The sequence below is a fragment of the Nyctereutes procyonoides genome, unplaced genomic scaffold (assembly GCF_905146905.1).
Source record: "Nyctereutes procyonoides isolate TBG_1078 unplaced genomic scaffold, NYPRO_anot_genome, whole genome shotgun sequence".
Lineage (NCBI taxonomy): Eukaryota > Metazoa > Chordata > Mammalia > Carnivora > Canidae > Nyctereutes > Nyctereutes procyonoides.
In genome coordinates, this window is record NW_026575160.1 from 25,862,865 (window position 1) to 25,887,478 (window position 24,614).

Sequence of the window (24,614 nt, forward strand, 5' to 3'; positions counted from 1 at the left end):
CACTCGTACCCCCGCCGCTTCTCGCCTCTGTTGTTAGCCGAAGACTCGCCTCTTAGCCGCCCGCCGCACAGACGCACGAGTAAAAAGTGCAGCTCCATCGGCTGATCCTCGCTACGCTCCGAGTTTAGGCGGCACCGGGCGTCCCACGATGCCGAAGAATAAGAAGCGGAACGCTCCCCACCGCGGTGGCAGTGGTGGCAGCGGCTCAGGGGCAGCTGCAGCGACGGCGGCGACAGCAGGTAAAGGGGTGTCCCCGCCGCCGGCATCCCGGTGGCCGGCCGGGCCAGCTAGCTTCGGGCGCCGTGGGATTTGTAGTTCCGTCGGTCTGGACGTGAGCGTCGGCCGGCCGCCTCTGCCTGGCTGGCGAACTACAATTCCCAGAGTGCCCTGGGGGGCGGTACCTCGCGCGATTTGGATCTGGCGTGCGAACCGAAGTCTTAGGCACCGGCCTTGGGGGCGGGGGGCGGCGCGAGTAGGTCCTGGGGCCTGAGAGTGGGTTGGGGTCGGGGTGACGGAGCGCCGAGCGGCGGGGGCACGGTTTTCCCAAGCTGGTGCTCGCTCTTCGGAGCTCCCCCCTCCCCCCACGGAGGGTGGGGCCGAGCTAGGATTTGCGGCTTGGCTGTCAGTGGGCGCCTGCGGCCCCCCGACCCCAACCTGGGGTTCTCGGGGATGCCGAGCGCCCGGCGGGTTCGGCGGGGCTCCTGCGTCAGAGGCCCGGCCTCGCGCGGTGCGGCGGGGGACGCGGGGGACGCGGGGGACGCAGAGGCGCCCCGTGGCATCCCGTGGCTTCCCCGTGCGCTGCCTCCTGGGGAGCCCGCGAGTCCACCTGGCGGCGGGGCGGGGCGGGGCCGCGGTCCCAGCCCAGGCTCTGCTGCTGCTGCTGCTGCTGCTGCTGCTGCTGCTAACCGGCACCTGCAGAGATCCCGCGCCCCCGACCCCCGACCCCCCCCCCCCGCGACCTCCTCCCCCTCCTCCTCCTTTGTGCTGTTCTCCCGTAGGGTCTGCGCCCTGAGGCCCGGACGAGCGAGGTGTTGAGGAGCTCAGGTTGCAATTGTGGCCACAAGTGTAGAGTGTGTGTGTGTGTGGGGGGGGGGGTCACTGCGAAGGTGAAGCTTTCCCTGGATGCGTAGGTGCTTCGATGAACTAGTGATTCTCTCCTGCTAACTCTAGGCTTAAGGAGAAAGGACTTGGAAGCGGAAAGTCCCAGGAGGCACGACCGAACTCAAATCGAGCGTTCAACAGGGTGAAATCATCCCATTCAGTAATTTTTTTTTTTTTTTTGGTTGAGATTTTTGCAGTTAAGCATTGGAACATTCTCAGATTTGGTCCCATCGGAACTACTACTGGCCGTGAGGTGTTTGTCAACACAATCGCTAATCCGACCCTCCGAGTGATAGGCCTTCGTTCATTAGTAAACGGTCCAGTTTTTTGTTAAAGATCTCTGGAAAGTGGCATTTAAAACGCTTTCCTTGGGGGATCCCTGGGTGTATGGTTTAGCGCCTGCCTCCAGCCCAGGGCGTGATCCTGGAGTCCCGGGATCGAGTCCCAGGTCGGGCTCCCTGCATGGAGCCTGCTTCTCCCTCTGCCTGTGTCTCTGCCTCTCTCTCTCTCTCTCTCATGAATAAATAAAATCTTAAAAAAATAAATAAATAAAACGCTTTCCTTCAGGATTTATAGCAGCACGAGCACTTGTGTGCCTGCACTAAACACTGGCAGTAGGAATGGGTTACCATACTTGAAGTTTTTCCCTTTTCTTCATGTCGCTCCTTGATTGTATGCCCGCGGTATTCATGAAATTCGTTCGTGATCAAGAGGTAAAACACAAAATTTGCTTGTTGCAGCATCCCATTGCTGTGTGTGAATGGGGAATACCTCTGTTCTTTTCTGTATTTCAGCTTTTCCTTCTTCGTTTTATTTTCCTTTTAAGTTTTACCTCTTGGTGGTGGAACAAACAATGATGAAACAACAAGCCAAAGTCACCTTAAGAATTGTAACTGTGTTATTAGTGGCTTCCTCGATGTGCAAACAAACCTTTATTCTGTCTGAAGCTCCCAAGTTTCCTTCCTTCCTGGTACTAACAATAACCTCAGGTGGTAGTGGGGGTTGCCTTTCAAAATGTACTTCCAGGCTCTTTCCTTATCTCCCATCAGCCTTATTGCTGTTGCTTTTTTTTTTTTTTTAATATTTTCAGTAGAAAAGGTGAATTTAAACACTTAATTTAGCATATCTAAGCAAATAGAAAAGAATTCAATTAGTTTATAAAACTGTACAGGCTTTGAATATCTTTCGAAATTTAAACTAGAACTTGTTATCCGTGCTTCCCTCTGGTAAGTGGAGTATGCAGTGCGATTTATTTTTTAAAATCTGAATTTGGGGGTATCCCTGGGTGGTTCGGCGGTTTGGCGCCTGCCTTTGGCCCAGGGCGCGATCCTGGGGCCCCGGGATCGAGTCCCGCATCGGGCTCCCGGCATGAAGCCTGCTTCTCCCTCTGCCTGTGTCTCTGCCTCTCTCTCTCTCTCTCTCCCCCCCTCCCCCATCTCCCTCTCTCTCTCTGTGTCTATCATAAATAAATAAATAAATCTTTTAAAATAAATCTGAATTTGGTTCCAAGTGGCTGTATTATTCAATAAATGAATAACTGAGAAGAGATGGAAAGTTGTCACAAACTTGTGCTTTTCTAGCTGCTTACTTTGTTGGTATTTTTAGATATCTAGAAGAGTTGGGATTCAAATGAGATTTTAACGTGTACAATCAAAAGATAGCCAACTTTCCTTTCACTTTAGTTGATTTTCCATTTAATTCTCTTTTAAGTTAGTGAAAGGTTCTAGAAAGCTGATAAAATTGACAAGTATGCATACTTTCTATTGCACTTAATTTAAAGAAAGCATCTTTTATGAAAGAACCAAACCTTGTTAAGTAAACCTAAGAAATTAGGACTTCAGGTGTCTAGAGTGCCACCTAATTAATATTACTTGAGATGGCAAGGTGGGTGACTTTGATCTAGGTATCAGGCATTCATACAGGGTTTTCTTGATTTTTTGGCTGTTTCTTTAACTTCTCTTTCTCTGGAGTCTTGGAAACTGAAACGGAGAGAAAGGAGCTGAGTAGGAGCTCAGTATAGGAATATTCTTGGCAGTTTAGAGGTAGACTGAATATGAAAAAAAAATGAGTTGACTTGTGACTAGGTATTAGTAGTAGTAAACAGATGACTCTGAACTATCCCCATGACTTCAAATCATGAAGACAATGAAGATAGACCCAGAAATAGAGTATGATATCATAGGTCTTGGGTTGTTTATTCCTGCCCTAAGCACTCTGATTAATACATTATGGTATCCTGGCTTCTTTATGCTTTCCTACCTTGATTGGCAAAGTTACTGCTTTGGGATACCAAACAAATTTGAAGGCTGCTTGGCACCTTCTGTTGATTTAAAAATCAGCCAAATTCTCTCTCTTGATTTTTAAAAAAACTCCAAAACCCCCTAAACTTAGCAAGCTTAAACCTAGAGGATTAAAAAAAAAAAAACAAAAAAAAACTTTTTTAAAGGTAATTAAGTGCCATGAATTTTTTGAATATAGGCACCTAGTGATATTTGATGCAATCTTTGACGTGACTGATAAGGAAAATTGGGCTCAGAGGTGAATCAGGTGACCCAAAGTCACTTCGGGGGCAGAATTTGGAACTTACTTTAACTCCATGCTCAATGTAATGAGCATTACTTCTGTTAATATTAAATCCCCAGAAAACAAAACACTACTATGGATTTATTTATTTATTTTTAATTAATTTAAGGAAAGATTCTAGTTTTAAAAAATTTTATTTTGGGGCACTTGAGTGGTTCAGTCAGTGGAGCATACGATTCTTGGTCTTAGCGTTGTGAGTTCAAGCTCCAAGTTGGGTATAGAGATAAATATTTTTTTTTTAATATTTTATTTTTTAGTAACAGCCCTGATGTTTTTAAACTGTTGGATTTGTTAACCTTTCTTTTAAAGATGAATTATCTAACAGGCTTTTCAACTATATTAAAAACCAAAATTTCTATTTTACTCCTCCCCCCCTTTTTAAAAAATATTTATTTATTTGAGAGTGAGCCTACACACGTGCAAGCGAGCAGGGGGAGGGGCAGAGAGAGAGAGAGAGAATCTCAAGCAGCAGACTGTGCGCTGAGTCCAGAGCCCTACATGGGGCTTGATCCCAGAGCACGTTCTGAGCTGAAATGAAGAGTTAGATGCTTAATCAACTGGGCCACCCATTGCCCCTCCTTTTTTTCCTCTCTTAATTCAAGTTATCTTTAAAACTACTGTCTCTTAATGTCTTAGTTCTTCATACATGGTGTGTAACTTAAAAATTAACCCATTTGCCATGTTTGTGTTTGCTAAGCTCATTCTCCTTGAAAAATAAACTTTTCAAAAAAAAAAAAACTTTTCTTATTCTCTAATTTCACACTCTTTCTGGATCTATTTTTGTAGTTTTCATGATTTGAAGTCATGTTTTGGAGATACTTTTTTCAACCATAATACCAGTTTTTGATACATTTCTGAAGTTGATGTATATTGTAAACAGTTGATGGTCTGAAAAACAGGTGAATTGACTTATTTAAGAATATTTATGTTTTTTTGTAGCATAATCATCTCTTTTCTTAAATAAGGTTGGGTTTTTAGTACTGGGTTTCTGCTAAGTAAATTTAAAAATTCTCAAGTTAAATATTTGAGCATATGGCAATACAGTTATTTACTTCCACTTTCTTTTACCTAATAGGTGGCCAACATCGAAACGTTCAACCTTTTAGTGATGAGGATGCATCGATTGAGACAATGAGCCATTGCAGTGGTTACAGCGATCCTTCCAGTTTTGCTGAAGATGGTATGAGTTTTAAATTTAAATTGACAACTTTAGATAAAAGGATGTTTTGGGTAGAAGAATTTTTAGAGTTAAGGCACACTATCACTGTTCCCTGCTTGTTTTCTACTTAAATTATAATGGTTAGTTTATATTATTCCTTAGGACCAGAAGTCCTTGATGAGGAAGGAACTCAAGAAGACTTAGAGTATAAATTGAAGGGATTCATTGACTTGACCCTGGATAAGAGGTAGGAGATACTGGAAATTCTGTTCATTCTGTGTGATTCTGATCAGCCAATATGTATATCATGTGCAGTTTTCTGATTTAACAATGTTTTTCTAAGCTTGATTTATTTGCTTTGGATGTTTTAATGTTTCTTATTTCTTTGGACTTTTAATGTGGATAGGAACATGCCACTAGAAATTAGATCAACTCAAGTTAGTCATTATTCTAGCATAAATGCATTAAACTATATATGATTACAACTGAAATAGATTTGTTGGATTCAAAGTTCTTCTTCAGCTAGAACAGGTAAACTTTGCTTTAAGCCTCTTTTCTGTTCATTTTGTAGCATACAGAAAAAAGAGCAAAGTAAATTTTCATATTTCATAGTAGTTCTAGAGCTGACTTATAATAATTAAAAAGCCCCGAAGATTCACATATGAACTCTAGACTTTTGAAGCATCAAAAAAAGTGAGCTTACTTAAATATGTCATATAGAACATGTCTTTTATGTCTTTTGTTTAATAAGATGAATTATGGATAAAAATTAAAGAAAAATGGTTAGAGCTTTTGATGACAGCAATAGAGGGAAAAAAATCTACAAATCTATGAAGAGAAATTGAGGGAAATAGTGAAGTTTTTACAAGTCATTGTCTTATGGTACACTCCAAATGGATCTTCTGTTTTGTTTTAAATAGTGCGAAGACCAGGCAGGCAGCTCTTGAAGGCATTAAAAATGCACTCGCTTCGAAAATGCTTTCTGAATTGATTCTGGAACGAAGAATGACTTTGACAGACAGCATTGAGCGCTGCCTGAAGAAAGGTAACCTTCTTTTTGAGTCAGAGGCACCAAACTAAAAAGGGATTTGCCACCTGCTTTGCAGTAATGCTTATTAAGGGAAATGGAAGACTGGCTCACTCTTTCAACTTTAGAGTTGTCAAGGAATATGCCATGCTAATTCAAATTAAAAATGAGACTTGTGAGAAGTGTTGTTTTTGTTTATGTAATAAACAGCTTGAAACTTGAATTGTGGTGGATTGCCATCCTTTTTTGTATTGGAAGAGATGATCACCATTCTCATATATAAGAAAGTCTTGAAAACCTGTGTCAGATTTTCACAAAACTTATTATTAAAAAAGCCATTCTACTTCATTCTCCTGAAATTTAAAAAGTATTATAATCACATAGCTTATTTTCCCTTGCGGTTACTGAAAACATCAATTATACCTGTGAATGACATCATTTTTCAGGATATCCCTTAGACTATTTGAATTCTAGAATTCTGTGATAGAAATTCTAGAATTCATATTGTTGTGATCATAGAACTTTTAAGAATGAAGAGAGACCTGAAAGGTTAAGTCTGGTATTACTGGACTTCATTCAGCTTTAGGAACCACCAAAATTAAAAAGACCTAGAGATGCCATGCCAGCATAATTATTTTGCCAAGTAAGAATATTGTGAGAATAATGACCTTCTGTCATTAGGTCTTTATTAACAAAATATTTCTAGCACCAGAAATGTGGGAAGCACACGTGCTCTTTTAAATTGAATGAGCTTACTAGGTTATGTCCTTGTTTTTCTTATTTTACTTCAGCTGAAAGCTTTGTCATGAATGGGTATTTGGAAACCTTACATCTATTCCATCTCTCTCATTGTACAGAATAAAGGCCTAGGAAACGGGAGATTGGTCTAAGGTTATATAACTTCTTGTGGTATAGTTGATAGCAGAGCCAACTTTTTTGAGATAGTACAAAGGCTTTGATAGAGTTGTTTACATTGGAACTATTTCCTATAATGGTAGCTGGATTAGATGACCTTTAAAAACTATATTCCGATCTGTTTATTTTATAAATTTTTAATTTGTCAGGTATTCATTTGGTGTCTGCAATTTCTGTATGGTCTTAATCCTTTATTTTAACTTTATTGTTATTTTTAAAAGCTTCTAATTATTTATTTGTGAGAGAAAGCATACACATGCAAGTGAGAGGGGAGAGAGGAACCCAGGGCTGGATCTCATAACCCTGAGGTCATGACTGAGCCAAAATAAGGGTTGGATGCTTAACTGTCAGAGCCACCCAGGTGCTCCAAGAATCATTTATTTTTAATTCCTTGTTTGTTTATTTAAAAAAAAAAAATTGGAGGAGGGGAAGCCCTGAAGGCTTAGTTTACTTCATAGGCTGCATACATCTGAAATGCTTGAGCAGTTAATTCAGCGACTACCTGAGCACTGTTCTGTGAGTACATGAAAGATTTGGAAGGTCAAGGCAGCTTGGAACACGTTATTTTGCTGATTTGTTACACTACTCCCTAAAGAGCAGTGTTAATCTTCATTTCACTGCTGAAGAAATATGTTTTGAGAATAAGAATTGTAAGTCATTTGGCTAATAAGTGGTGGATCTAGGATTTGAGTCAGGTCTGTTTCCAGAGTTTGAGCTCACTATATTTGCAGCTCATGTCAAAGTTTAGAACATATTATGGGATTTTATAAATGGTAGATGATAGTTTGGAATTGTACAAATTAGGGAAATTGCTCTTTTAGTAAGTCTTCTCAAAATAATTTTTCATGGTTGCACCTTTGCTTTCTTATAGGTAAGAGTGATGAGCAGCGTGCAGCTGCAGCATTAGCATCTGTTCTTTGTATTCAGTTGGGCCCTGGAATTGAAAGTGAAGAGGTTTTAAAAACTCTTGGACCAATCCTAAAGAAAATAATTTGTGATGGAACAGCTAGTATCCAGGCTAGGCAAACTGTAAGTATATTATTTTTTTAATTTCTAAACCTAGAAACCCAGATACTCTAATGAATGACACCCAGATACTCTAATGGATGATCTAGGAAAGTTACATTTTTTAAAATAGATTTTTTTTTTAAAGATTTTATTTATTTATTCATGAGAGATACAGAGAGAGAGAGAGAGGCAAAGACACAGGCAAGAGGGAGAAGCAGGCTCCATGCAGGGAGCCTGATGTGGGACTCGATCCCAGGACTCCAGGATCACGCCCTGAGCCGAAGGCAGGGGCTAAACCGCTGAGCCACCCAGGGATCCCAGAGTGAGCAGACTTAATATGACAGTTGTTTCCTTAAATTTTTTGAGATGCCACAGATCATCCCAGATAGAGCAGATTTCTACGTCTTTGCAATCAAAGGGCATACTCTGATAGGAAATACTATCTTGAGTTATTTAGGATGATTGAAGAATAATTTTGATAGGAACTTAAATGATCTAGACAGTGTTTATTGGGTGGTTATTTTTTATTCTAAGAAATGTAATAGGTATTTAAAAAAAAAATTGGCTGCTGTGGCCTACAAGTCCTTATGAAAAAGCTGAATGCTTTATTTCCATGGGTGGATTTGGGTATTAGATGTAGGAATCTGTAACTTGTGAGATACTCATCTAGTCATGTCATGGGATTTGAAAAACCTTTCATTCTCTAATTTGATATTTATCACCCATAACTTTAGATTGTGGGGTTTGTTTTTGGTGTGCTTTTGTGATTGTTACAAACATCCTTCTGGGTTTAGAATGTGGATTTGGATCTTAATGGATCTTAAGAATCTTTATCTTAAGAATTTAATCTTAGTAGATTTGAATCTTAAGCTGTTTTCCTAAGAAGAAACCAGTTCAGGTTTAAAACTTTTTTAATACTGACTTTTCACATTAGCCTTCTCTTTAGTATTACTTAAAGTAAATGGTGTTGATCTTTGTGTCTGATAAACCCTGAAACCTTAGTGGGCTTAATAAGTTTCTTTCTTGCTCATATTCACTGTGTAAGTGGGCAGAGTCTGTGGGCGGCCATTCTCGGCCCTACCTTTAGGTCCTCTGTATGGCAGCTAGGATGGCTAATGGCTCGGTGGGGAAAGGAAGAAGGCAGATAGATGCTCAGGCCAGAACACATCACTTAGTGGCCCGTTGCTTGGTTTACCGACCGTATAGAGGCTGGGGATAGTTAACCTGTTTCACCATAGGCAAAGAAATAGAATTTTGGTAACTTCATAGGAATCTCTGCCCTCCAGCAGTTAGTAATCCCCAAATAGCTAATTAAACTTTTGCTCTTTACATTTTTATCCCCTCTTTTTGGATTTTCATGCAACTTTTGAATTATGCGGGACGGTAGAGGTATTTTAAAATGCTTGACAGAAAACACTTTGGGTAGATATTTGTAGTGAGCCGTTAATTTTTGTTGCATGTACGTTTGTTGTCTTTTTTTCTTTTTTAAAATACATTTGATGCTTGCTGTGAATTAAAAAAAAATACTTGACAGTCCTCATTAGCAGAAGAAATATAGGCAGTTCTAATTGTTAAGCCACCTTTTTTTTCTCTTAGAGGCATCAAAAGAAGAGATGTGGTTTTGCCTCTGCTGCTTGCATAGAACAAGGGTTTACAGATTGAAAGTTTTGAAAGTTGCCTTTACTGAGAATAATACCTAGACTACTTTTTAATTTTAGCTATGTTTAGTTTTTTTTTTAAGATTTATTTATTTATTTAATCATGATAGAGAGAGAGAGAGGGGCAGAGACACTGGTAGAGGGAGAAGCAGGCTCCATGCAGGGAGCCCGACGCGGAACTCGATCCCGGGACTCCAGGATCGCGCCCTGGGCCAAAGGCAGGCGCCAAACCGCCGAGCCACCCAGGGATCCCCGCTATGTTTAGTTTTTACCAGGATGTAATAAGAAAATAAAATTGTGATCCCAAGCAGATTAGTGTCACAAATGTCCTCATGATACCAGGCACTTGGGCATGTGAATGGTGACTTTAAAGACTTAATGCCTTAGTGGCACTCAGAACAGCACGAGAAAATTTAAAGTTAAGACGGAATGGAGAATAAAAACTCACAAATTTTAAATTGTTTTCGTATGATTTATTTGTTGAGAGCGGTGTTCTGAAAATTAATGCATTAATTAATTAATGCTTTTTTATGTTGCAGGCAGATTGTATATAAATTTTGCTTTTTTTTAAAAATTTTGTATTCTGAGCTCCATTTTATTTGGTAACTCATACCTTGTATGGTATGGTAGTCCTCTAGTGTAATCACTTGTTGAGCCCCCTCTTTCCCCTAACAAAAGGCAATTATAAGATTCCTGACCATTTTTCAGCATATTCGGAAAAAAGTGAAATCTGAATTAATGAGATCCCTGTTTAGGTGGCAAGTTTGAGGACCTTTATTTGTTTATCATTAAGATTTTATTTAACACAGAGAACCAGAGACTACAAGCCAGAGGGAAAGCAGAGTGGGAGAAAGAAACAGACTCCCCGCTGAGCAGAGAGCACAAGGTGGGGCTTTGACCCCAGAACCCTGGGATCATGACCTGAGCCGCAGGCAGATGCTTAACTGAGCCACCCAGGTGCCCCAAGGACAATTATTTAAATTTTAGGAGATTTCTTCTCCTGGTGTGCTTATTTCTTGGAAAATTATTTTTTTTAGAAGTTTTCATAATAGGGTCTATGTAAAAACAGATGAATGTAAATGGTTTTCAGTGCTTAAAAATCTATAACAAACACTGTGTTTTTAAGGTTTTTAATAGAGTAGGCTTCTCTATCTCCAGTGTGCAAACTTCATCTCTGTCTTTAAATTGGAGTTGGAAGTTTGAAAAGGGTCTGTTGGGTTAATGAAGGAAGACCTAGGAGAAACTGAATAACTTTCCTAAGGTCATACTCTCAGTTTGGTAGCAGAGTTTGGGTGAAACCCATTTCCCCTAACTTTTTTTTTTTTTTTAAGATTTTATTTATTCATGAGAGACACAGAGAGAGAGGGGCAGAGACACAGGCAGAGGGAGAAGCAGGCTTCATGCAGGGAGCCTGATGTGGGACTCGATCCCAGGTCTCCAGGATCACGCCCTGAGCTGAAGGTGGCACTAAACCGCTCAGCCACCCGGGCTGCCCCATTTCCCCTAACTCTTGATCCTATGTTCTTTCTCTCTTTTTATTCATTTTTTAAAAAGATTTTATTTATTTATTTGAGAGCGAGAGAGAGCATGAGTGGGCGTGGTGTGCAGAGGGAGAGGCAGAAGCAGACTCTTCCGAGCAGGAAGTCCAACACGGGACTTCATCCCAGGACCCTGGGACCATGACCTGAGCTGAAGGCAGATGCTTAATTGACTGAGCCATCCAGGCACCCCTTTCTCTTTTCATTCTATATTTGGGACCAGTGTAGTCATGTAGTTGAGAAAACTTGCACATTGAATTCTAAAAGCAAGAAGATGCAGAAATAAGAAAATTACAAATATTAATGTCTATATTTACTTTTTTTTTTTTTAGTGTGCAACTTGCTTTGGTGTTTGCTGTTTTATTGCCACAGAAGACATTACTGTAAGTAGAAAACCCTTGACTCTACATATTTGCACATTTCAAATTTAAGGTGGTTACCTTATTTCATGTTCTTTATTTTTATTTTTTTATTTCATGTTCTTTTACATTAGGAGCTGTATTCAACATTGGAATGTTTGGAAAATGTCTTCACCAAGTCCTATCTAAAAGAGAAAGACACTAATGTTATTTGCAACACCCCTAATACAGGGCTTCATATCAGCTCGCTTCTTGCGTGGACATTATTATTGACCATATGCCCAATCAATGAAGTGAAGAAAAAGCTCGAGATGTATGTACTCTTAGTTTCATATTTTATAAAAACAAAATTTATTGGCATAATTCGTTGTGTTCACACAGTAATGACTGTTTTTTTAGGCATTTCCATAAACTTCCAAGCCTCCTCTCTTCTGATGATGTCAACATGAGAATAGCTGCTGGTGAATCTTTGGCACTTATGTTTGAATTGGCCAGAGGGATGGAGAGTGTAAGTATCTGATGCATAGAGGAAAAGATTGTGTCGCAGGGACCATTATTCTATCTTTATCTTCATAATTAAGAATTTGATGATAACCTTGGAGTATGGCCACCTTGAGAATCAAGTGATTGCCCTGCCTCTTGGCAGTGGTGATATAATAATTTTTTTTTTAAAGATTTTATTTATTTATTCAGGAGAGACACACGGGGGGGGGGGGGTCAGAGACATAGGCAGAGGGAGAAGCAGACTCCATCCATACAGGGAGTGCCTTGTGGGACTTGATCCTAGGACCCCAGAATCATGCCCTGGGCCGAAGGCAGCCGCTAAACTGTTGAGCCACGCTGGCGTCCCTGATACAATAATTTTAAGAGCATGTACCGGTAGGGGTTGGTAGAGCAACGTTTGATTATAGTTAGTTAATTACACTTAACTCTTGCTATCTAGAGAACTCAAGTTTAGGGACACTGTTACTCGTGGAGAGAGTTGTTTACTGCAGTCTGTATGGATCTGCTGGGATTTCTCAGACACAGGGCACATTCAGGTGATTGAGGCATGGATGCTTTATAATAAATGTCAAACAAATGGATGAGATACTAAACTGACATGAGTCTGAGATCCGACGAGTTTAGTCACTGTTGTTTAACTTCTCTGAGCCAAAGCTAGGAGCAAACATGGCCCTTTGGACTAGGATGTGTGCTTTGCAGTCCCCCCCACTATCTGTCCATGGATGTTTGTTACATCCATTTGGCTCTCAAAGGTATTTGAGTTTGTAATGGGTGATCAGCTTTACCAGTTTGCCTGGCTCTGTTCCAGGGTTAGCACTGAGTTCTGTGTTCCAGGAAACCTTTCATCTTAGGCTAACAGGGGACATTTGGTCACCCCATTTCACGTCCCCTGTTTTGAACCTTGGGTTACTTATTAGCTACTTTTTAGTGTAGGAACAGAGACTATATTTCTGGAACGAAACCTTCTCTGGAGTTAAAGATGTCATTTAACAGTTAATAATTCCATTCAAGTCCTATGTTTAGAAATATCTGAGAAACGTCTTTTTTAGGCTTCCCCCAGCCTATCCCCTTTTCTTTGAAGGATAGCAGGTAGGAATGGAAAGAAGTTATTAATGCTTTCAGTAGCAAATGAGTCTGCTTATTTGAGAAATTGGACTAAAGTTTAGCAATCAATCTAATTTTATTGAGCTAGTTAATGGCTCCTTAACCTCAAGGCATAGAAGCCAGATGTCCCAATTTTTTAATCTTCTGTTTTTCTACTGGCTAGAAATGGTAATTTCTTCTCTTTTTCCTTTGAAGTGTATCTTAAAAGTGATAATGCAGTTTAAATGATACATGTTGAATTTTTAAAAAATTTCATAAACACACATTTATTATTGCCTACATATTGTATATTCTCTGGGTTTAATAAATCATATAAGATAGCTAGGAGAACTCTGATCAAATTAAACATGTTTGGGTAAGTCCTTGTCTAAGGACAAAAATGAATGGATTACAAAACAGAACCTAGTGTTTTGTTTGCTATTTTCGTTAAGCTTTTTCAAAGGAGCCAGTGTGTGGTGGTGGTGGTGGGAGTAGTTATAGGGTGTTCAAAAAATTAATTAAACCAAGTGTTCATGTATATATAGGCTCATTTAAATTAGGGTTTTGGTAGCAAATTCATAGCATTGAAATATTCAGAGCCTTTTGCTAACATAGTTTTAAATGGACATGAGGAATTAGGAGTTGTTTGTGAGAGCTCTCTAGTTCATTATGCATGTTTGTTCTGTAACCAAACTGGTAAGAGTGTACTCTGCGTCACTCTCCCGAGTTCAAATCTCTTTTTCCACCCTTACTAGTTGGATGATGTTGAGCAACTTCTCTATGCCTCAGTATCAGTATATTTAAAATGGAGAATAAAATAGTAACTACCTCATGGGGTTGTTGAGAACGTAGGATAGATACAGTGTAAGCGGTAGCTATTATTGTAACACATTAAAGTGAGGATTATGTCCCCCTCTTTGGCAGTCATCTTTTAGTAGTGGCCTTTTAGGAGCTCTCTAGGATAATCTGTAATAAGATAGACTATTTACCGGGCAGAGTTAACAGCCTATTTACCGGGCAGCCACATAACATACTGACTCAGGAAAATATACCAAAATATAATATAGACAGACCTTCCCCAATTCCTTTTTTATCCCCCACCTAACCTGCGACAGGGGAGGTGCTGCAGGAAGGAGGCCGACCCACACACCCCCTTGTGTGTTCATGATTACGCTGTTTTCTTTTTATTATTGCTAAGAGTTAAGGTGTGTGTCTCCGAGAGCCTGGTTTTCATTTGTCCCTGGGTGAATAGTTTTACTGTAGAGTTATCCTAAACTCCAATAAATTGGCTTTTGGATGCTATTTTATGGACTATTTTTTATGTTTTACATTTTCTTTTTAAGGCCCAAAAAGGTTATGGAGAAATTTCCCTACAGTACTTAACATTTATTTTTCCAAGTTAGTGCTATTGAACTCAGTGATTCAGACTGTAAAACTAGATTGAGTTTTACTGATTGCAGGGGTCATTTACAGTGGGATTTTTCAACTGTGCATGTTGATATATTATTGGGCTGGATAATTTTTTGTTGGAGGGGAGTCAAACCAAGGCAGTAGCAAATAGTAATATATTTCGTGGCTTCTCTTCAAAGGGGATTAAAATATTTTCTCTTAGCTTGAGTAATTTAATTACTTGAGTTGTGCACTTGATTTAAAGATTTTTTAGAAATGAGGGTGCTTTAGCATTACTGATAGCTCGTACTTTTAGAGTAAGAATATTTGGAATTCTGGGGATGTGTGCTTTGGGGACTGAAGAGTGCCAAAGAATAGAAGTTGTTATGGTATTTGTGGTATCTTCACTGAACTTTGAAATCTCAGAAATGTCTTGGATATGGTAGGAGCACAATAAGCATTTGTTGAATGTATCTGGATATACTTGGGAGGGGAATGTTAATTGTTTAGTGGGAGTATATCATCTTGTAGTCAGCATTTCTGGATTAAAATTTTTGCATGATATTATAAATGCGTTAACGTGTGCCTGTGTGCCAAGATCTCTAAAGAGCTCAGAGATAATGTGATGCTTTTACCCCTGCTAGGTATTCTTTGTTAGCTAGGAAAGGTTGGGGGTGGAAAAGAACCCAAATAACGAACTAAACAAAATTGTTTTTCCTGACCAGGACTTTTTTTATGAAGACATGGAATCTTTGACTCAGATGCTTAGGGCTTTGGCTACAGATGGAAACAAGCACCGTGCCAAAGTGGACAAGAGAAAGCAGCGGTCAGTGTTCAGAGACATCCTGAGGGCAGTGGAGGTAGGTCTCTTAATGCTCTCTCTAATGGCTACTCCTTTTTTTTTTTTTTTTTTTTTTAAGTAGACTCCATGCCCACTGTGAGGCTTGTACTCATCATGACCTTGAGATCAAGAGTCAGTATGCTCCACCAACTGAGCCAGCTAGGCGCCTGCTACTCATTTTGAAATGAGATTGTTTTAGGCTAACCTGGACAATTGGGTCATTTTCTTTTTTTTTAATTTTACCTTTCATCAAAATAATTTTCTCATTTTAAACCTGGAGTAGGTTTTTAACACAGACATAAAGACAGCTTTTTTTTTTTTTTAAAGATTTTATTTATTTATTCACGAGAGACTCAGAGAGAGGCAGAGACACAGGCAGAGGGAGAAGCAGGCTCCATGCAGGGAGCCCGATATGGGACTCGATCCTGGATCCCAGGATCATGCCCCAAGCCAAAGGCAGACGCTCAGTGCTGAGCCACGCAGGTGTCCCAACAACTTTTTTTTTTTTTAAACTAAGGAAACTTAAAAAAAAAAAAAAAAAAAACTAAGGAAAATTTAATTCTGACACATAAAGGTACTTTTTTTTTTATGCTAAAAAATAAGATTCATAGTTTACAAAAGTGTATTTCAGGTGGTTGTACTTGCCATCATTTAAGCTGTGGTACTTAGCACGTACATACTAAGTACAGTGCTTTTTATGGATAGTAAATTATTGCCTACCCCTCAGTACTTTTAAGGAAAGACCTTTGTATTCTCCCTAGGAAGCCTAGGTGCTAAAAACTGAAATAACAAAGCGTTATTTTTTTTATATATATATTTTTTTAGATTTTATTTATTCATGAGAGACACAGAGAGAGAGGTAGAGACATAGGCAGAGGAAGAAGCAGGCTTCTTGCAGGAAGCCCGATGTGGGACTCAATCCCAGGACCTCAGGATCACTACCTGAGCCAAAAGCAGATGCTTAATCACTGAGCCACCCAGGGATCCCAAACCCAGTGTTTAAATAAGGGTTTAAAATCATCTGCTGCTTGAGAACCTTGTACAGTGTTCTAACCTGTTTCTATCTGCCTGGCAAAGAACTTGATTTAGAAACCTTCAGGGATTTAAACAGAATGCATGGTTAAAAGGAACTGTAGGATAAGGGCAGTTTTACTGTGGAGAATATCGAATTTTTTGTTTGTTTTGTTGGCCAGGTAAGAAATATTTCTTGGATATAAAGAATAAATATCTGGGGTTCTTGCTATATCTGATAGAGCAGTTCATTTAAGAATGTCACCAAAGAGTCATTAACTTGACATGTATATGAAAATTTAGAATGGGAATTTAAAATAAAGATGCTAAGGCTTCATTCAGGTGCAGTTTTGAAATGTTGCAGTGATTCTCATACATAGCCTGCTTAAGAACTACTTTCTTCTAAAGCCTGGGGTATAAAATAGTTTAAAGATCTTCTGGGATCTAAACATTTTGGTTAATGCTAACTCTCATTTCATTACAGTAATATTGTATATTTACTCTGGTTTTTATAATGTAAAAAACAAAACAAAATCCCCAAACTTGAGCAGACATCTATATTAACAGTTGATCCCTTTGGTTTTAAAATTTTAGTGTGGCTGTATCCCCAAATTAAGCTGTTTTTTTGAATAATTACAAACTACGCCTCTCTTGGGATGTTGCCTCTAAAGAGAAGATAATGGTGTGTTGTGGGTTTTCTGGATTAGACCTGACGTCACATTTTCTGTCTGGATGCATCCTCTCTGGATAATAGATTTTTTTTAAGAGTCAAAACAGGATGTGAGCTGATCCTGTGACAAACCCCTCAGCCTAAGCCACCCACAGCACACGGCACTGATTCTTCTTAGAAAGACACAAGCCAGATCTCCGTGTCCACCAGCTCTAACAGGTCTCTGTGTGCCTGTCGCTCTTGCCCAGCACCACTCAGTGAAAGCGTTTTCTTGGCCTCGTGATTCTGACCTGTGGTGCTCTCCCTCCCAGGCCTTATGCGCCCTCTCCTCTCCATCTCAGGATTTCTGCTTCTCCCCTTCCATTTGACTGGCTTCCCTGTGCTCTGCCTCAGTGCACCTGCCAGTGAAAGGTCTGTCCTCACAGCCTTGCTGAGTGTTCTTGTTTCTTTGCTTAGAGGAGAATTTTCCCTTTTAGGTGTAGTTATTAGTGCTTTTATCATTTCTTTGCCTCCAGAAATCTTTCTTTAAGCTCATGTATTTCTTAAATCAGCAAGCAATATGTTAGGTCCCTTGACATTCAGTTTTCTTATTTCATTTCCATTATAACACTTAAGCAACAGAATTATCTTTTTAAGGAAAAACAGACTAAAGGCATAAAGATCAATAAGTAGCATAGCTGGAATTTGAACCTACCGTGCTGTCTTTCAGCTGGGTCAAGTGCTGCTGATCGGGCAAGGGACAAAGAATCAAAGTGTCAGTGGGCTTTGTCAGGTAGGTCATTGGTAATGACCTTTATAAGTGCAGCTTCAGCAGAGTGATGGCAGAAAAGCATGATTGAAGGGAATTGAAGAGTGAATGGAAGTGAAGAAATGGGAGATGGTCTTTTTTTTTTTTTTAAAGATTTTATTTATTTATTATTGAGAGAGAGGAGAGAGAGAGAGAGGCAGGCAGGCAGAGGGAGAAGCAGGCTCCATGAAGGGAGCCCGACGTGGGATTCAATCCCGGGTCTCTAGGATCACACCCCAGGCTGAAGGTGGCGCTAAACCGCTGAGCCACCCCGGCTGCCCTGGAGATGGTCTTTTGAAAAATGGATTGTAATTGAAACAGGAAGAGAGTTGATCAGTGGATTGGGGGGAGGGTTTGTTATTGTGTCTTGTTGAAGATGCTGGATCAGTTTATGGGAGAAGGAACCCATGGAGAGGGAGCATTTGAAAATTTAAACAAAAGATTGAGAGTGTGATGTAAACAGTATGATTTGCCTTGAACTGGAGAGATTTAGGAGAGGAGTAGGTAAGGGTGCGGATGAGTTAGGAGGGAGTTCTTTCCTGGTGTGTTAGTATTTTCTGAAATACGGACGGCTGAAATAGTAGAACCCTTGTGGGTTTCTTTGAACTGTTGTGACAGACCAGGCACTGTATGAGGCTCACAGGTTTATCTCACACATCTAACAACTGTGGTACAGGCAGGGAAAGCCCCACCTGACAAGCATGGGAATAGACCCAAAGCAGTTAAATTACTTACCAAATTGACAAGCCGGCAAGTTGTTAAGTCTAGAGTTCACGTTCTTTTCTCCCATATTACATGCCGTGTCTGCTGACAAAGAAAGGAGCTAGGTAGATGTGGGGAAAGCAGTTGGCGTGCTCAGGTTCCATCTCCTTTCTCCCGTCCCTGTGGTGATCCACTGTTCGCTACCTGCTTTCTCTTCCATAGTCCTCATTCATCAAACAATGGAGCGGCCAGGTCTTTTCATCCCAGGTTCTGCCCCTATTCTGGGTGACTCCTCTGTGTTTTGAAAAACCCTATTCTGTATTTGGTACAATGATCTTTACATTTTCTCTATTTCTGTTCACTTGATTCCCTCTCAGAAATTATCTTCTGGCAAAATTGTTCCATCTCTAAAGTCTTAAACTCAGTTGTTCCCTCTCCTTTCCTCCCACCTTCCCTCCTTATTGTTAGAGAGTGAAAGCACGAATGAGCACAAGCAGGATGTGAGAGGGAGAGGGAGAAGCAGACTTCCCAGCCGGATGCGGGGCTTGATCCCAGGACTCCAGGATCATGACCTGAGCTGAGGCAGACGCTTAACCGACTGAGCCACCCAGGGATGCCCCCTCTCATTTTCTTAGTAAGCCTGCTCTTAGACCCTTGGAGTCGTCTAGTTGGTGGTCCTTTATTTTTTGGTTGGTGTCTTAACCCCATTTGTCTTCTCTTGATCCCTGCTTCCCCTCAGTACCATCGCTGGCATGTGGGGGCATCTTGTCTTCTGACTTGCCTTGCAACCTCCTCCTCCTCCCTCCCCATCTCACCCCCCATTGGCAGATCAGTACAGATATCTGATTTTTTTTTCTTCAAGTTTATCAAGTGCTCTTGAAATTTAAAGACATTCACAACAATGTGGTTTTGCCAGTATTATTTATCTGAACTCAGTTGTGCCAAGTCTATGACAACTTGGCAAGTTTTACACCCTTATATTAGGATAGTACTTTCTAGTCTATTCACATCTCAGGGATGGAGGTAGGTATCAGGTTTAAATCATCTTTTCTTACCTCAGCATGTAAATGTGTCTATTTAGAAATTATATTTATGTATCTCTTCAAGCCATCTTAATTTCTCTTAAAATTTTGGTTCTTTTGTTGGCTAGGAACGGGATTTTCCAACAGAAACTGTTAAATTTGGTCCTGAACGAATGTATATTGATTGCTGGGTCAAAAAACACACCTATGACACCTTTAAGGAAGTTCTTGGATCAGGGATGCAGTATCATTTGCAGGTGAGTGAGTGACTTCTCTGTGTGTTTGCTTTTAAATTAGGGAGCGCTTGACGGGATAAGCACGGGGTGTTACGCTATATGTTGGCAAATCGAACTCCAATAAAAAAATATACAAAAAAAATGAGAGAGCAGCTTTAAATGTTCTCTTAATGGGCTTTTGAAGTTGGTTGTGCAGAATACTTTCAGCAGGATACAGAACTACTATCTATCTATCTATTTATTTATTTAGATTTCATTTATTCATGAGAGACATTTTTTTAAAAGTAGAATTGAGTAAATATGAAACTGTTCTTTTTGTATTGTATAAATCGGGTGGATCATCTATAAATTTAGTAGAGCACTGTTGCTTTCCTCATAACTTTGTCGGATTCGAGGCATTGGAAACAATTTAGTCTTAGAAACAGAAAATAAGTGACCTGAGTGCTTATTTATAAGCTCCACATAACTTCTGTTAATCAGATTTCACTCTGTGTAATAAAAAAAGAGCTGGTATTTAATAATGTGCCTTATTTCCTTTCTGTTTTACCGAAGTCCAATGAATTCCTTCGTAATGTATTTGAGCTTGGACCCCCCGTGATGCTTGATGCTGCAACACTTAAAACAATGAAGATCTCTCGTTTTGAAAGGGTAGGTTTTGTTTTTGTTCTCCTCAAAACTAAATGCATCGAAGAAAAGCAGAGCCCAAAGCTTTGATTGTCCCAGGTCGGGGGTGGGGGGGGGGGTGGGTGATAGGTATTTAGTGGAGTCTGGGCTTACAGTGCTTCATGCTGTATCAGACACAGAACAGCTGTATGAAAATTGTAGAAACTTTACTGCATCTAGAGTATGGAGGGGTGGTAATGAATAATTTTATCCATAATCCCATTAACGTAGAAATTCTCTCCCTTTCTTGTTCTGTTAGCCTTTTATATTTAAGAATAAGTCCATAGTGCTTTTATATCTGACAACTAAACCTACTTAATAAGTACCAGATTCATTTTGCAAGTTAAGGAAACATGTGCTCAGAGAATTTGTGACATTCCTCAAAATTTTCCCTTAACATTTCAAAATTCTTAATTATATTTTTATGTTTTTACCGAGGTGAAATTCATATAACATGAACTATTTTAAAGTGTACAATTCAGAGCATTTAGTACACTCAACAATGTTTTGCAACTGTCTGTCTAGTTTCAAAATATTTTCATCGCCGGGAAAGGAAACCTAAACCCTTTAAGCATTCACTTCCCATTCTCTCTCCCACTTCCCCCCAGCTGCTGTCAGCCACTAGTGTGCTTTCTGTCTCTGCATTTACCTATTTTGGATATTTCTTATGAATAGACTCCTGTATCGTGTGACCTATTGTTGGCTTTTTTCATTTCGCGTAAGGTTGCCAAGGGTCATCCATGTTCTAGCGCACACCAGTACTTCAGTCCTTTTTGTGGCTGAATGAAACCCCATTGTGTGGCTGACACCACATGATTATCCAGTCATCCATCCATTGATGGACATTTAGCTTGTGTCCAGTTTTGGGCCATTGTGAATAGTGCTGCTATGAACATTTGCGTACAAGTTTTTGTTAGAACAGCTCTTCTCAGTTCTTCTAGGTCTATACCTAGGAGCAGAGTTGCGGGGTCATATGGTAGTTCTGTGTTTAACTTTTTAAGGAACTGTTTTCTATAGGGACTGATTTTGCATTGCGACCAGCAGTATATGAGTATTCCAATTTCTATGTCCTTATCAACACTTGTATTGTGCCTTTTTTGTTTTTGTTTTAAACTACAGCCATATTAGTGGGTGTGAAGTGCAACATTTTTGTATATATATGTACGTATATATATAATTTTTATATATATATATAAAACTTTTTTAAAGAATTTGCTTGTTTGAGAGAGTGCACTCAGGAGTGTGAGTTGGGGGAAGGGCAGAGGCAGAGAATCCCAAGCGGACTCCACCCTGAGCAAGAAGCCCAATGCCAGGCTCGATCTCATAATCCTGAGATCATGACCTGAGCCAAAACCAAGAGTAGGAGCTTCACTGACTGTGCCACCCGGGTGCTCCTGAAGTGCTTAATTAGATTTATAGACTTTTTATAGTTAATCATTTTTATGGCCATGTAATTGTTGGGTATTTTAATATTAGTATCTTTACATACTATTTCTCTTTTGAATTTTTTCTCTTCACATGGGGATATAGGGCTGGATCACTACTATTTGATATGTACTGCCAAATTACCTTCTAAAGTTATTCTATCATTTTGAATTGTTTCTAGTAATGAACAAAGGCACATAGCAATTACACACATTCTTGACAGCATTGAGTTTTAGGATTTAAAAAATTTGTTAGTTTAATTGGCATCGAGATGGAAGCTTACTGCTTTTTTCCATATTCTTTTAATTAATTGGATATTTTGTTCACTTTGGTTCATGATTTGTTTTTGCTTTGATCAGATGAAATGTTGATGCATTTTTTTTAACTTTTTGTTGGAATTTTCTTGGTATTTTACATATTTGATTAATATTTTTTCTTAATACAGAATAGCTATCATCTATTATGTGTTTTCCCCCTTGTTCTTTTTGCGTATGTGTTTTATAAACATTTAAAATATTGATAAAGTTGAGTTAGCTCATTTCTTTCCTGTGATTTTTGTTTATCCTTTTCTTTATCAGGATACCTTAAGCTTTAGTGATCCACATGTGTTTTCCTTTCCTCCATTTCAGCACCTGTATAACTCTGCAGCCTTCAAAGCTCGAACAAAAGCTCGAAGCAAATGTCGAGATAAGAGAGCAGATGTTGGAGAATTCTTCTAGATTTTCAGCACCTAAAGACCACTTTCTAATATATTTTTTTTTAATTTCTAATGTATTTAAACTAGACACAGTTTTTATCTTGGGTCAACATAGATAGCTTTTGTAGCAGGGGTTATATTATAATTTAATGTACAATATTGCAAATAGTGAGTTCTGATTATTAAATATTCTCTGTAAATCATTAAACATAAATAAAGTGTAATGTTTGGACCTTTTCTATTTATGAGAAAACAAAAATACAGCATTTCACAATGAGGAAAACTACTACCCAAGGTTAGATTTCTTGATTGTGGTTGTCCAAAAATATTGATTATAATGGTGTAAATATACGAGGCATTTAACTTAAGATGTTAGGCAAGTTATGAATATAGTTTTGGGAGCTAGTTCTTCTGGAAAAGCTGCTATATTTTAATTTTTAAATGGAACCTAATTTAATTTTGTCACTGGGATCAACAGAATTACACCACGAGACCTTACAGCTGCACTTAAAGGTCATTCAGTCCAGCTCTTGGGAGTTCATGAAGAATTAGCATATGCCAGAAAGGCTGCTAACCTTGACCTCTGAGGGTACTAACACATTTCATCTGCTATATTCTTGTATTTTGAAATAAAGATTTTTCACGTAAGAAGTGCTTCTTTTCTAATAGAAACAGTTACGAGTTTCAAGTAGCGTTCACAGTGACCAATCTAGATAGGGAGTGAGACAAAACTTGCTTTGTATATTTGGATGCATAAGAATAAATGAAAAAATGTAGCCATGTCACTGGGAGTAGTACTGTAGAATAGTAGTGTAGTATATCACTGGGATTGTAGTTACTGATTTCTTTGGTATTAGTGTAGAAAACAGTAATAAGAGGGCGGGTGAAGCATGTACACTGTAGAGAAGAACCCACGTCAGTGAAGGTGCTTCCCAAACTAGCGTTCTTCCTCTTTCTCCTCCTCAACACCACCTGGGAGATCTGATGTGACCCCTCTCTGCACACGCGGTGGCCTGTGGAGTCGCTCTTGCCTCTGGAAGTCTGCGTCCCATCCCTCAGCTCCGGTGCCGGGAAGACCACCTTGGAATCCAGAACTTGAGTCTGCGTGCTTTCACCTCCTTGTACTCCCAAGTAGCTTAGAACCTTGGAAAAGAGATTGCAAGGAGTGTTTTTGCCCCGTAAATCTACAGTTGCTTGTATGTATATACTTTTAAATAATGAGTTATTAAAGTGATCTATGTACATAGCTCAGTGGTGCTGCGAGGATTGTAAGGGAAAACACTCCTTGCTCTGTCCTTTTCCATTTCTCGGGGGACATTTCAGACTTGAGGTTTCTGCTAGTGCTTTGGCTTCAGACTTCTAAGTAATAGTCTTATGCTGTTTATTAATTTGCTGTGTTTAGATGTCTGACAGCTTCCCATTTGATACATGAAGATTTCTGCCTTTTTACTTTTTTCTCATTCTCCAGGATTTTTGCATTAAATTGGCATCATTGCATTATAGTGACCAAATTTCTATGTTCCTTCCTGAACTAGTTTACTGTGCTTCCATTTCCATTCTCAACATTTGGTCTTGGTTTTGCATACACATCACCACTGCTTCCAAAACAGCCCCAAATATGTAAAACTTAAAATTATTTTCAACTGGTCAGAGCTCAACCGTATGCTTAGTTGTTTCAGTCTAAACTAATTGGTCTCATTCATGTATACAGCTGTTTCCTGAGACTTCATCCTGTGATTTGTTTTCCTCTCGTGTTGGGAGTCCGCGTTTCCTGGACCCTCTGTCTCTGTTCCTAGATTATTTGCTAAAGTGGAACACTTCCTTCAATAACTCCGGCGATGGGTACATGGGAGGTCAGTTACTTCTAAGAGTACTACATGTCTGAAAGGTAGCATGGCTTGGTATTTAAATTTTAGCTAGATCATCAAATTAAGAATTTCGAAGGCATTGCTCTATTCTAATTAAAGCATTGTGATGTGTAATTTTTATTCCTGATTTGGTTTTTTTGTTAGGGGCTCTTTTAGTGTTCTAAAATTGTGTGATACTGTACTTTGGTGGCCCCCGGCAACCCGGAAAGTATTTGTAAGTTCTTAACCCTGCACTGTCCTCCTCACTGCCTTCGGCAAAAAAACCCAACTGAATGCACACACGTTTTGTGTGTGAACCCCATGACCTACTAGAGCTGCTGGATTGAGCCTCTGGCCTTACTTTTCATTCATTAATTTTTCTTTCTGGG

The 24,614-nt window shown here is 39.5% G+C and overlaps 1 protein-coding gene across 2 annotated transcripts; it reads left to right on the forward strand.

Annotated features, from left to right (window-relative positions):
• Positions 1–24,360, forward strand: IFRD1 (interferon related developmental regulator 1). Of its 2 annotated transcripts, none has more exons than XM_055314581.1 (12): positions 1–239; positions 4,760–4,864; positions 5,006–5,090; positions 5,764–5,888; positions 7,657–7,814; positions 11,322–11,372; positions 11,483–11,661; positions 11,748–11,856; positions 15,050–15,184; positions 19,486–19,614; positions 20,146–20,241; positions 22,260–24,360. In XM_055314581.1, the coding sequence occupies exons 1-12, from the start codon at positions 149–151 to the stop codon at positions 22,398–22,400; spliced, it is 1,404 nt and encodes a 467-aa protein (XP_055170556.1). In that variant the 5' UTR covers positions 1–148; the 3' UTR covers positions 22,401–24,360. The 2 variants fall into 2 exon arrangements, with proteins under 2 accessions (XP_055170556.1, XP_055170557.1); XM_055314582.1 differs by having other exon boundaries at positions 22,311–24,360.
• Positions 24,361–24,614: the final 254 nt, after the last annotated feature.